The 13213-nt window shown below is 32.9% G+C and overlaps 1 protein-coding gene across 1 annotated transcript in view; it reads right to left on the minus strand.

Moving 5' to 3' along the window:
- Positions 1-12946, minus strand: part of LOC115244692 — a 331478-nt gene extending 318532 nt beyond the window's left edge. Inside the window, exon 1 of the mRNA XM_029822565.1 lies at positions 10987-12946. Coding sequence (XP_029678425.1) covers positions 10987-11410 — 424 coding nt within the window. The 5' untranslated portion in view covers positions 11411-12946. The remainder of the gene's footprint in view (positions 1-10986) is intronic.
- Between the last annotated feature and the right edge of the window lie 267 nt (positions 12947-13213).

Here is a 13213-nt window from a genome sequence, read left to right on the forward strand (position 1 = left end):
TATGTCGAGAGCTTTCCAAAACACTATAATAAAGTATTTTTTCATTAAGTACTTTTTGAGTTATTTTATATTTTAATCTGACATATTTTGATATATAAAATAAAATATCTCGTAAAATATCTAGTTTTCGATAATCTTACCGTAATACTTTTATGTATAGAATAAGGAGACAAATCAATTAATGTAAAGAGAAAAACAAATAATTGTTTAAAACAATACATTGTAAATAATTACATACTTTTCCTTAAAAACAATTATTTTTTTTTTACTAATTGATTTGTCTCATTATTCTGTACATAAAAGTATTACGGTAAGAATATCAAAAAATAAATATTTTACGAGATATTTTATTTTTTATATCAAAATATGTCAGATTAAAATATAAAATAACTCAAAAAGTACTTAATGAAATAATACTTTATTATTGTGTTTTGAAAAGCTCTCGAGATAAGCTACAAGAACATGTAATAAAAAATAGAGATTTCAATTTAAAAAATTCAATGTGACCTTGATATGACCTTAAAAATGCCATCCAAGATCAAACAGCTATTACCGTTGAATGCGTCTTTTTAAGCCTTACAACTTTTGTCTAAAATATTTTTCTCTAAAATGCAACGTTTACGAAATATTTGAGTGTATCCAGACTTTTGACACACCCTGTATATTTGATACAATATACTGCGTGGATTTATATTTCATAATATTTTTTTTCTTTTATTGCGTAAACGCTTTTGTATGTTATAAGCTTATAATGATATGTCTTCTGAATTATAGGTCAAGAATGCGTGGGTAGAGCAATTTATGAACTGGCAAGATTGAAATATAGTCATATAGTTATACGCTCATTATGTAACATATTTTAAAAAGATATTTTTGTGGATTATATTTTGTGGTTTTTATCGTGTTTGATGTATATGTCATGTTCGTGTGTATTGTGTTAACTCATCGACAAAAATCTCTTATAAAAAAGGATAATAAATACTAAAAAATAATAGTAAAAAGTACCGTTTGTGACGACTGACGCAATGGCGCTTTGCAAGTAGAAACATCATTTCGTGGAAAACGTAACGTTTTACGAACGGATAGTTACAACCCATGATCGATGAGGGTAACGGACGCGCGCCTTATTTTCCTCCTTCTCCACCATTCCCCCCCCCCCTACCCAGTTTCCTGCTTCTTTGCCGCAACACTATTGCCGGAAGTTGCCTTTGCCCAACGAACTCGACCAGGAAACTTTTGTCTCGCAGCAACCGGGGCTTTGCCGATATTGGTTTCTCGAACGTTATTTACCCTCCCCCCTGACCCCGGTCTCTTGCGCAACCCCTGTAACCTGCATCAAGCGATGCTGCTGGTTCATAATAAGGGTTCGACGCCCCGCGAAGCGTTGACTGATTCCACTGAATTGCGATGGACATAATGCCCGATCGCTTTCGACTAAATATATCTGTTCTGTCTTTTCTGTATCTACTGATCTGCAGGAATATTATAAGGCAAATTAAAGCAATAATAATATTTATTATTTTATTATAAAAATTAAATTAAATTATTATTATTATATTATCTTTTTGCAACATTATATTTGTTGAGAATTTTGAGAAAACAGCAAAAGAAAGTTAAAAGCTATCACGGTCAAACTATCTTTTATAAAAAATCTTTTAGAAACTAGTATATATTAAGTAAGTAATAATTTTGTCGACAGTGTAGTCTAGTTTGAGAAATATAATTTTAAATCACTACATACTTTGAAAAATATTATAAACATTTTAAAATGTTTCAAACCAAAATTTTATAATATTAAAATAATCGTTATGTATTATAATGAAATATTTCAAATTTCGAAGTAAGATATTTGAACAGTCTCTGAAAATCTCGAATAAACAATGCTAAACTGTTTCCTTATCAAGCGGCCACGAGTAAGTAAGATCAACATGGATGCCAACGCTTCGTATTTTTTTTTTTTTTAATTACTTTATTTTGTTTCAAACAATTCGATATCGAGCTTACTCAATTTATTTTATTTTAGTTAGAACGCGCTTGTCTTGTTTATTTTCTCTCAAGCAGATTGCGATCTCGTAGTCGCTTAGCTTATCTTAGTTTTATTAGACTGTGATTACACTCATCTAATCTATTTTATCATAATCGAGTTTTAATCAAACTTGCCTATTTTATTTTGTTTTAATTGGGACAATCTAGCAATCCGCATATTTTATATTATTTCAAAACATATTAAAATATTATAGTTTAATTACATGTATCTAAATTTATTTTAATTTTATTTATTAGCAACATTTATAGCATTATTTATAGTAATTTATTTTAATTATGTAATTATATTAAAAATTTAATTATCTATTTCTTTTTTGAACATTATTTACAACACTTTATACTTACTTTCATTGAATTTATTATTTCAATGATTAATTATGTCTAGTTACATTTTAGCTAAATTTTTTTAGAAATTTATAATAAATGTAATCTTTGTGAAACGAAATCTGATTGAGAGAGAGAGAGAGAGAGAAAAAGATAAATAGTTATTATATATATACATGTGTAATGTGTGATTTATTAATTCTAGATATTAAGCAGTTTTACAATTACAATAGTACAATAGATTTGCAATAGATTTTATATTAGATGATTAATTATTAATATTAAATACTTAGGAATAAAATCTTTATTAATTACAACTTTTTTATGTATGTTCATCATTTTAATAATATAAGATAAATTATATGTTCTTAATTTGCATAAATAGAATTTTTTTATAATAAAATTTCAAGAATCAGATGATACTCTTTTTGCTAGCAGTATGTTTACATAATCAAACTTTACTTTATGTTTCCGTTACAATAAGATCAATTCATTGCAATACACACTAGACCCAAAGGTATGAAACACCATGTGTATTCTCGTGATACGCTGATGGAAATTTCCGTGCTGTCGATTTTAACAAGCATCGGGCTTTTCGTCTGGCTGATCAACAAGGTCAAGCCATTTCTATCCTCTTATTTTTATCCAAGCTCTCTATTCCAAAGATGCATCAAACCTGACTTCTATGAGACGATCTTGACTGGATTATTATTCTCTTAATCGGAAAATCAGATTGCGCAAATTATTCGACCAGGATCAAAAGAAATTAATTGTCACTCTCCGGCAATATTGTATAATTGCCGTGAAAGTCGCGGATTAAACGGGTGCTTGATTTATTCGCTGGTTTCGTTGCCCCTTTTCCACAAATCCGCCGCTGCATTCCGAACTTACCGCGATTAATCTCTACTCGACGTGCGAATCCCACAGTCGCATTTCATTAAGCGTTTCCTCCGGATGGAAGTCGTTATGTATTTTGATACGCCCTACTGACGTACGACAATCGATTTGTACGACGATCGATTCGTGTAAATTTGGTTCTTGAGATAACAAAACATGCTAGCTTGTGTAAAATGCATATATGTCAGCATTTACCGTATTTTGCTGGAAATATAAAATACCTATATTTAATGCTTATATTTTTTTTATAAAGGATAAAAATATAAGAATCTTTTCTCGAAATAACTAACAATTAAGTTTTCAAAACTTGGTACTTACGACACCAGATTAAAACTGAAAAGAAAAAGTAGAAATGTATAAACCGGATTCATTGTCTTTTAAGATCGTAAGTCTTTAATATAACAACATACAATTAATTAACAGAATATTAATAATATATATTGACGAATAAATTAATTGAAGAAGAAATATATATGAAGAAAAGAAAAGTATCGTAGCTTTACATAAATTACGTCTAAATCTCTCTCTCTATATATATATATATGTTTGTCACAATTTTTTCTACATTTAAATATTGTAACTATTTTGCTTAACAAAATTCTCCAGAAGAATTTTTCTGTGCAAATCTATCTTTGCTGTCTTCTCATATTCCGCGACGGAAGCAACCCCGAAGGCGGCAGGAAGCAGCATACTACTGCGAAGCTGATACGCCCCCAGGGGACGAGTTCGACGAGCAGGACTATGTTCAAATAGATGGAAGAGAGATAGAGTAAACACTCCAGCGCGGGTGAAAAAGCTGAGATGAGTAGACGCGAGGAGGAGTAGGACGACACGAAAGGGCTTATATGATCCGAGTGTTCAACCGGTGTAGCTCTTCTCCTTGATGACGTTGGAATTCCGGGGTGGTCTCGTGAACGCGGCTACTCCGTCGCGACGCCGCTGGACGACTTTGCCGGCGCGCATATGAAACGTCATTCCATGTGATTAACGGCCGTGAAATTAATTTTGCGTCCCGCGACGCCAAACATGCTTTAAGCGCCGTCATTTAAGAAGAATGCGCCAACTATTTTGAGCCGGTATGGCATGCTCGATTACACCGAACGACGAAATAAAGTGTCTTTTGTGTAGACTAAGATTGTTAATTATGTTTAAAATTAAAAATTAAGATAAAAATAATAATTTGATACTTTTGATTATTCGATATATTAATTTTCTTTGAAAATATATTAACTCGATAACAATAATATTTTTTCACCAAGGAATAAAATTATGCGATTATAACGGGGATAAAATCGCAACGCTGGCTGAGAGCTGTGGTAAAATTTTTTGTGAAAGCGGTATTATCGGAACAGAGTCAAAAATTTCGCAATTGCCAAACGAACGACTAGAAACGTCGACTTGAAGGCACTTTGAATTTGTTCGAAAGCAAGCTCGTTACGGCGCGACTCGGCATAAAGTAGGTCGCATGAAAATAGCTGCGACGTTAAAACCGGTTCAGCGTGCGATTTAACATCAATGGAGATATTCATCCCTGCCTCTTTTGCATCGTCACTCTGCTTTTCATCCTACGATCTTATCTATTTTATACATGTGCATTGTGTGACCGGAATAAGACGCAACTCAATATTTAAAAAAATCTGTTTAAAAAATGTTGATGATATTTTTAAATAATATATGTATAAAACAAGAATGTGTAAAATTATGAATTGCTACTTAAAATACTTAATGTTATTCCAAAACATACTTTGCATTTAAAAATTATTTAATTATTTTTTATCATTTATCGATTAATTATTTAAGATCAAAATTATTATCTCTATCTATTAATGTATATACATATATATATTTCTCTATTAATACATAAAATACATATTTTTAGGCACAAAATCAATATTATCTAATAAATATGCTTTATGCTTGTAACCATGCATTAAAACATCTTTATTGAGAATATGATTTGCGACTTATTTTAATTAGAACAAATTTTATTTTAGATTTCTAAATTTAGAATTGTCTAAATATCTATAAACATTATATTACATATGCGAACATTACATGTTATATATTTCTATTTTATAATAGTAATAACTCTATATAAGAAAAAGTCTAAAAATAAAATAGAAACTGATTTTAATAATAAAAAAACACATATTATTTAAAATTAATTCTAAATTCATAAAAACTGTTTATGATTTTTATATAATATTATTAACAGAAAGTTTTAATGTATAGATAAAAATATACATAGCACATTCTCGAAAATGCAACACTTAAATGTTAGTAAAGAAAAGACATTGCTAATAAATCGTTAGTTCTCGTCGATTATGCAACTTCTCTTTCTCTTAAATCGAATTGATCTTCAAAGAAGGAACGTGTCAAGATGCGAAGGCTTCGCGAATTTCTTCCCCTTTTTAACCTCGCCGTTTGATATTTTATTTTCTCAAAAAAGTTTCTTTTATATAAACGAAGTGGCACCTTTTGCTATACCGTTTGCCTTAACGCATTTCGGCAGATATAAAAAGCGCTTTGACATCCGAAATGCACGGCCAAGAAAGACGTTTGATGCAAAGAACTTGTTAGTATAAAAAGCGCATCATAATATATAAAGAAATATATTTTTTCAAATAAATAAAGGAGTCAAGTTATAAAAATAATTGAAAATCTTTTCAATATTAAAACCGTAACTTTCAAATCATAAACAATTAAAAAATGTAAAAAACTTTATAGATTAGAAATATCTGATTTCAAGATATTTTAAGTCACTTTTCTAAAGTATAAGATAAACTATGCATCTATGAACTAGATTTTAAGAGAACACAAATAGCAAAATCTTGTTAAAAGAGCACTTTATCTGTTACTCTTTGATAAGAGAAAAAAAATCGATAATGAAACAGATATTTTACTTTTTGATAAAAGAAAGAATTTGATGTGCATTTGTGATACACATTGTCCTATTAAAGTGTAAAACTGCTTTCCATAAGAATATAAAATTTTTGAATGAGTTTATAATTAAATTAATGTTTTTTAACCAAATATTTTTAATTAATTTACATCCTAATTTTTTTCAAGATTTAAATTAATTAAAAACATCTAGAAATGTTTTTTTGTCTGAAAAATAAAATAGAAATTGTATAAATTGTTTAATACTTTAGAACACTATACATATACTTGTGGATCGATATTATACACAGAATAAAACATGCTAGCAACATCGAGAATCCATCCGGTTCGTGTCGAGAGGAGTATTCTGTGGTACGATTCACAAATCCAGCGTGCTAAGAATCGATGAATTATGCAACATATCGAACGATAAATCTTGGGATTAGCCAGGTTTGATCGGATTAAACGTATTTCGTTATTTATACTCCACGTCTAGATACAGTCAATGTTTCGGACATGCGGCACTTCCACAGGGAAATGAACAATTTCCATTGTGGAGTGTCTACTGAAACCGTATGGCGTGGAAATCAATACAGAGATATCAATATACATTACGTTGCAGGTTAATCTAATTATTTCAAATTATCTCTTGATTTTTCATTATTTCAATGCGCTAATAATCGATCAGAAATTCGTAACTCACAATAGTCACGATATTTTATCAGTGTCGCGATGTTTTATAATAAAATTTTTAATGAAAATCACAAATTGAATGAAACAATTTAATTACATTATATCGCTATTCTTTGGAATAAGCTATACACTAGAAATTAATATTTCATATATGATTCACAAATTGTAAATTTTCATCGAGTGATGATGAATATTGCTTTGTCTTATATTATGTATAATACAAATCAATGCCGCTATATATCATGAAAAATTGCGTAAATTTGATGAATTTAACAACTCTGGAGATTAATACAATCAATTTGTAAAATCAATATTAATTTAAATGAAATATTACAATACTTTTGTCTTCGTAATACAATTTTAAATAATATTTGCACACTAAATGATAATTTAAACACAGTGGAAAATATTATTAAGGAGATTAATATTTCCCATAAATGTATTTAAATTACTGTAGAATTCTATAAAAGATTTATATATATTGAAGTTATCTTTTTATCTCATATTATGTTGAATGCCATTTAATGTCATTTCGCACGACATAGTACAATTTTATTCTGGATTATGATGGATTATCTGAGTGCTTAACTTCCAGCAAAATTGCTATCAATTCTTGGGGCAAAGTTTTCCAGTTAACGCAAATTAAACGTTCTGCCGCAAGTTTTGCGAAGAGAATTGTTTCGCCCTCGATTGGTCCGAACGTTTATGAAACGCCAGCCGATAAACGAGCGATAAATTGGGGCCCGCCCGGACGATCATCTTTCATCATTAAGCAGTAGAACACCGCGCCACCGCGGCGAAGTATCGTGGGGAATGTAAGACGATTCCCTCGCGGAAGCTTATTTCGGGATGTCACGGATGAGAAGAAGTGCAAACGAACCGACTGCAATTATGCATTTACGTGACTCCCCTCGCTTCTGATTACTTCGCGAAAATTCAGCGCCCCTGAAAAAGAAGTCGACTAAACTTCGCGAGCTCATAATCGCCTATCAGCAAATTAATTCTACGATCGTTAAGCGGGGCAATCGATAAAGCAGATCACGTTTCGTCATTAAATCTTTCCTGACAGACACTTTGCAGAAAACGTTTATATAATATGCTCGCGAAAGAGAATAGCCTATAAGTAAAAAGTATCGTTTCTTGAACACTTGACCGACACGTAATGAATATAATTAACGTGAATCATTATATTTTACAATAAAAATTAAATATTAAAAATTATATAACTGAAATTATATCTATATTGCTTATTGTCTATATTTCTTTTTAACGTTAATTAGCGTTTTAGTTTTGTTAATAGTAACAGCATGCTAATTCTACTTAGAAAAGCAGAGAATGATAAATTCGATGCGTTTCTGTATATGTGCGATTGCATATGGAAATAAAGAATTATTCCGAGCAAAATGCGTTAAATGCCAACGGTAAAATACGGATATAAATAAATATGGATGGTTTTAAATGGCGAAAATGCGAGAATAATTAGATTTGTACGTAACGGAGTAAAAATTACGCTCAGCTATGTTTTGTATTCACATAGCCATATATGTGTACAAAGTGTTCATTAAATCGGATAATTTCTCTTAACATGTAAATGAATTGCATGACGTATAGTGTGTACTGAATAATTCTAAAACTGTACATTATCATAATATAGATAAAGATAAAACATTCGATTATGGTTAGCAACAGTAAAGAATTTATCATAAAACTATCATATATAGCATTAAAAATTCGAAAACCGATAATTGATGACTTCTTAAAAAAAAAAAATTTTTTTTCTTTTTATCAGAGAAGCTATTTATATGTAATAGTTCATATTTACTTCATAATTAGAACAGTGCCAAATAATATAGTTGAGGGTCATCTGGTATAAATTTGCGAATAGAGCGGATCGGGTTGATCGTCTTTCATCATTAATGCTCTCTATGGTCACGTAACCGACGCCTTGCGAGAAATTCCACAAGGGGTACAAACGGCTTCCACTCTGCCAGAACTTACGCTATCGCTCTAGAGCGAGCGAGGAGCGTAGATAATCTTCGATCGAGCGCGCGACCTCAATCGAAGTTCATCCGGGTACGAGGCTGGAGTGCTCACACGGACACAAATAATGCGATCAATTACGCGGTAACTTCCCTCGTTATTTTATACAGCGACGCGGCGCAACTACGAAGTTTGACTTAATTCGAGAAAGCCATGAGTCGTGAGAAAGTCGTGAGCCATGCTTTACTCATATTGGCAAATCAAAAAAACTCTATAGATTTTTAAAATTAGTTACTTAAGTTCATATTTACATTTGCTGCATATAATGTTATTAACAATTCTATAATACATAATATAAATAATACATTTTAATTGTGTTTGATTTTTAACTTGTGCTATAATTTGTGTATGTACACAGAAAAATAAATGCTGTTGCTTCAATTAAAGTCTACGTCACGGGCTGCCACAGACATAAATAGTTCACATTATTTTTTCCGTGTATGTGTATGTATGAGAGTTTCTTCAAAAAATTTATTGATTAACTGAGAATTTTTTCTGATCAAAAATATAATGCTTTTAGTAGCTATTTCTATAAGCGCTATTCAAATAATTTAGCAATTGTTTAGCGCATATACCATTATAATAAATAAAAACGTGCTAGCTAATTTATTTGTATTATTAAATTTTTTAGATATTTTTTCTAAAAAGATCTGTAATTTACCCTTTTTCTAGAGAAAGGTTAAATCTATATTATTATCAATTCTTCGATTTTGTAATAAATATTTCATATTAAACATTACGATCCTGGAAAACTGCTAAGGTTTCGGTGAATCAATATCATGACAATTGAAATAAATTACACATGTCAATTTTTGATTGCGGTAATATTTGTATTAATCATATCCCGATAGAGAAGTTAAAGACACGCGAGTTATGGACTCGCTGGGTTTATCACTAAATTTATAATGCGACAAACTTGAGTTGGCTATGCATTGTTAAATTAATAACCCGTTATAATCGAATTAATGATCCGCTCATCCGCGAACAGGAATCGTAGTATCCAGTAGCTGTGGTTAGCAAAACGTGGCTAGGGCATACCTACAGTTATTGGTTTCCGTCCAATTATTGGAACCTATCTTCCCTCTGCTGTCAGTGTGTTCTAGTCAAATAGAGAATATTATATTACATGGCATAAAAAATTAATATTTTTAAAGATAGAGATCACAGATTAGTTACGAATATACAGCACATTTTAAAACTGTCACATAACATCTCTTACTTTTAACATTTTCAAATTTACAATACTCTCTTTTATTTTCCCTTTTTTGGACCTAATTTTATTTTACATTATAAATATTTTTTTAGATCGTATTGCTACTGCATGAAACGTATCTTATTGTTAAAATTAATTCTACGGAAATATACATTTTTATTTTATGCCAATATATATTGCACAACATCTAGTTTTACAGGAATACTAATAAAAATACGCTCTTATAGTGAATAACCATAGGACCGCTGTAATTAAATTGGAATTTATTTTCCAGTCCGTTGCCAATAGTGTCGGAATATTATTTCATTGTTTCGCTAATAATTGGCGTTGTGTGCAAATTGCATGAAAGCAGATTTTCGCGCTCGTGACCTGGTTTATATCCCTCGGTATCTCATTAAAAATCAAAATTCACCGGCGTTGACCTTAATCGATAAACGCTATTGATAATAATAATATGCATAACTTTTTCTCTTCTTTTATGCTCGTTTATATTTACAAATAAAACAATTTTTAGCTAATTTACAATAATCTTTTTTCAGACCCTTATATTTCGCATCTGTCTATAATTATTTTTATAATTATAGACAATTATTATGTAAAGATATATATATATATATATTATAATTTTATTTATTGTTTTATTAATAAATTTATTTTTATGATCTTCTTTGTATCATTTTCTATAGATTAAAAGTATCTATAAAAAGACACAACTTTTATAAATTTATTATATATGTCACTTATATGTATTCTTCGATATTTTATAAATAAATATGTATTCATAGCGGAAAATTTCCACGCTACGTACCGACATCCGTTTTTAATTCCGTATTTTAAATACGGTCATTTTTTATATTAATCATGTATGCAACATATTCCTTAGGACAACTCACCGCTCCTTCCGGTCGGCGTCGGCGCGGATGTGGACCTGCCGGTGGGTTCCGGGATCGGGTAGGGTAGGTCGCAGCATTCCCGTTCGGGGAATTCGCTGGCGCGAGCGCAGCAGCAGGATAGCGCGACGAGCAGCATCGTCAGGGTCGTCAGTAGGGCTCGCGAACGCGACGCGAGCGTCCCGACGACGCGCGGCGTGACGCGCGCCGTTGGAACATCATAATGCCCCCTCATCGGTCCTACCAATCGTGAACTGCGAGCGAATTCGCACCGCGAGATCTCTCTTCCGTTCTCCCCGCTCGCAGCATCCTGCGAGCCGCGGTACCACCCGGTTCCCCAAGTATCACTTCCGCCGTCCTCGTCGCCGCCGCAACCGCGAGTCACCTCGACGGTCCCCGCGGCGCGATCGTCATCGTCATCACACATACACACTCGAATCCTACACTCGCAGAAATGCAATTTCCGCTGGCGGATACGCGGATCCGTCTGCGGAATCGATGGCACGGCGAGAGAGAGTTTATCTTTGCTCTCAATGTTGTAATGACTGTTTCGAGATGTTACTTGATTATTTCAGGACTGTTCCTATCTCTATTCGATTATTCGGATCTGTAACTAGTTCTTTATCGTGTAGTGTCTTGAGCAAATTAGCTAAACGCGGAATTAAAAGATTTGAGTACTTCCCATAAGCGTTTATTGAGAATTTACGAGAGATTCTTCTTCTATCATTGATTTAGATTTAATGAATCAATCTTACAAGTAATTCTGATTTTTAGCAAGGTATAGATTAATCGAAATTTTTTACTTGCAAATATTTAACACTTACAAATTATTCTCTCAATGTTGACGATCTTTTTCCTAGTACACCATGATACGAACACAAAATCGAGAAAATTAAACGTTTTGTTAAAATTTTTATCATATTCTCGTGGGTGCAGGATCTATCTAGATCATTCACGATCTTTTGGATAAAAACTAAAATTATGTAGATCCACAATGAAAAGATCGAAACATTGCTTGACGAAAATATTTAGCAAGATTTTACTGTGTGTATGAGAAAGCCCTCTCTCTCTCTTTCTCTCTCTCTCTCTCCCTCTCTCTCTCTCTCTCTCTCTCTCCCTCTTTCTTGCAGACTTAAAATTTATAAATTCTTCTCACGATACTAAGAATCTTTCTCCAGCGAGGCGTTAAATGAATTAAAGGATAAACACTTTGCAAAAATGTTCTCCAACGCTTCTCATTAAGACACTTCTTGCAGTTTTAAAGATCTTTTTTTGTAAATTTGTAACCTATCTCACTTGAAGTATCTCTTTTTGTATATCAAGTTTAAGACACTTCCAAAAAATATTGCACTACTCTCCACTACACTGAATCTCCTTTTATCTTTCAAGATTTAGGATTGATAAATTCCCCAAATCCAAGAAGCGAGGATTTTTTGAGCAACGCGCACGGCTTTGATTGGAAGAATATCGATATTGAAATAACGAGGATCACGCGGTCTTCTCATTCATCCTCTTCAGATCGTAACACACGTGCACATACACACACACACTTACAATCTATCCATTAAAACTCGTCAATCTTCCGGAAGATTGAATTATCTGTGACCTCTTATCGATGTTCCCCGCGCAATCTCGTTGACAGATTCTCACGATCGTCGTCACTTGCAAGAACGACTAGTTCGACGATCCACGATAACTAATATCATTTTCGCACGAGATTGATGTCCCCGAGAGAAGTCAATTGATCGCTGATCTCGGAGCGACGTCGCAATCTTCCTCGAAGTGGATCGGCGAATTTTCCTGCTTTCAGATGTGTGTCTCCTTCGAGGAAGCGTTCGCTCGCGCGATTTTCGCAAGTTTGCAAAACGAATATTCCACCGAGGAATCCCTGAAAAGGATTCCGTCCTCGTGTCACGGCACTTCGCGATCGCGCTTTCGCGTTTTGGAACCGAGAGCGCGGCGTCGTGGCGGCGTCCCGACGCCCAATGACGCTGAGGCCACTCGGCGTACAAGCGAGAACCGCTGCGAGGACGTCCACCCCCGCCAACCCCTGTACTCTCCGGCTCGTCGACACGCGATAGCTCCTGCGCACGAACTGGCGCTGGCTTGCTCGCCCATGTGTACGGGGTGGCGCGGACATACCCCTCGGTACATAGCAGAAAATAAGTTACGTGCTGATCGTTCCATTTTTTGTGTTGTAGCATCGATAATACCCGAGAAATTTCAATAT

This window comes from Formica exsecta, unplaced genomic scaffold, assembly GCF_003651465.1.
Source record: "Formica exsecta isolate Colony F162 unplaced genomic scaffold, ASM365146v1 scaffold83, whole genome shotgun sequence".
NCBI classification, from domain to species: Eukaryota; Metazoa; Arthropoda; class Insecta; order Hymenoptera; family Formicidae; genus Formica; species Formica exsecta.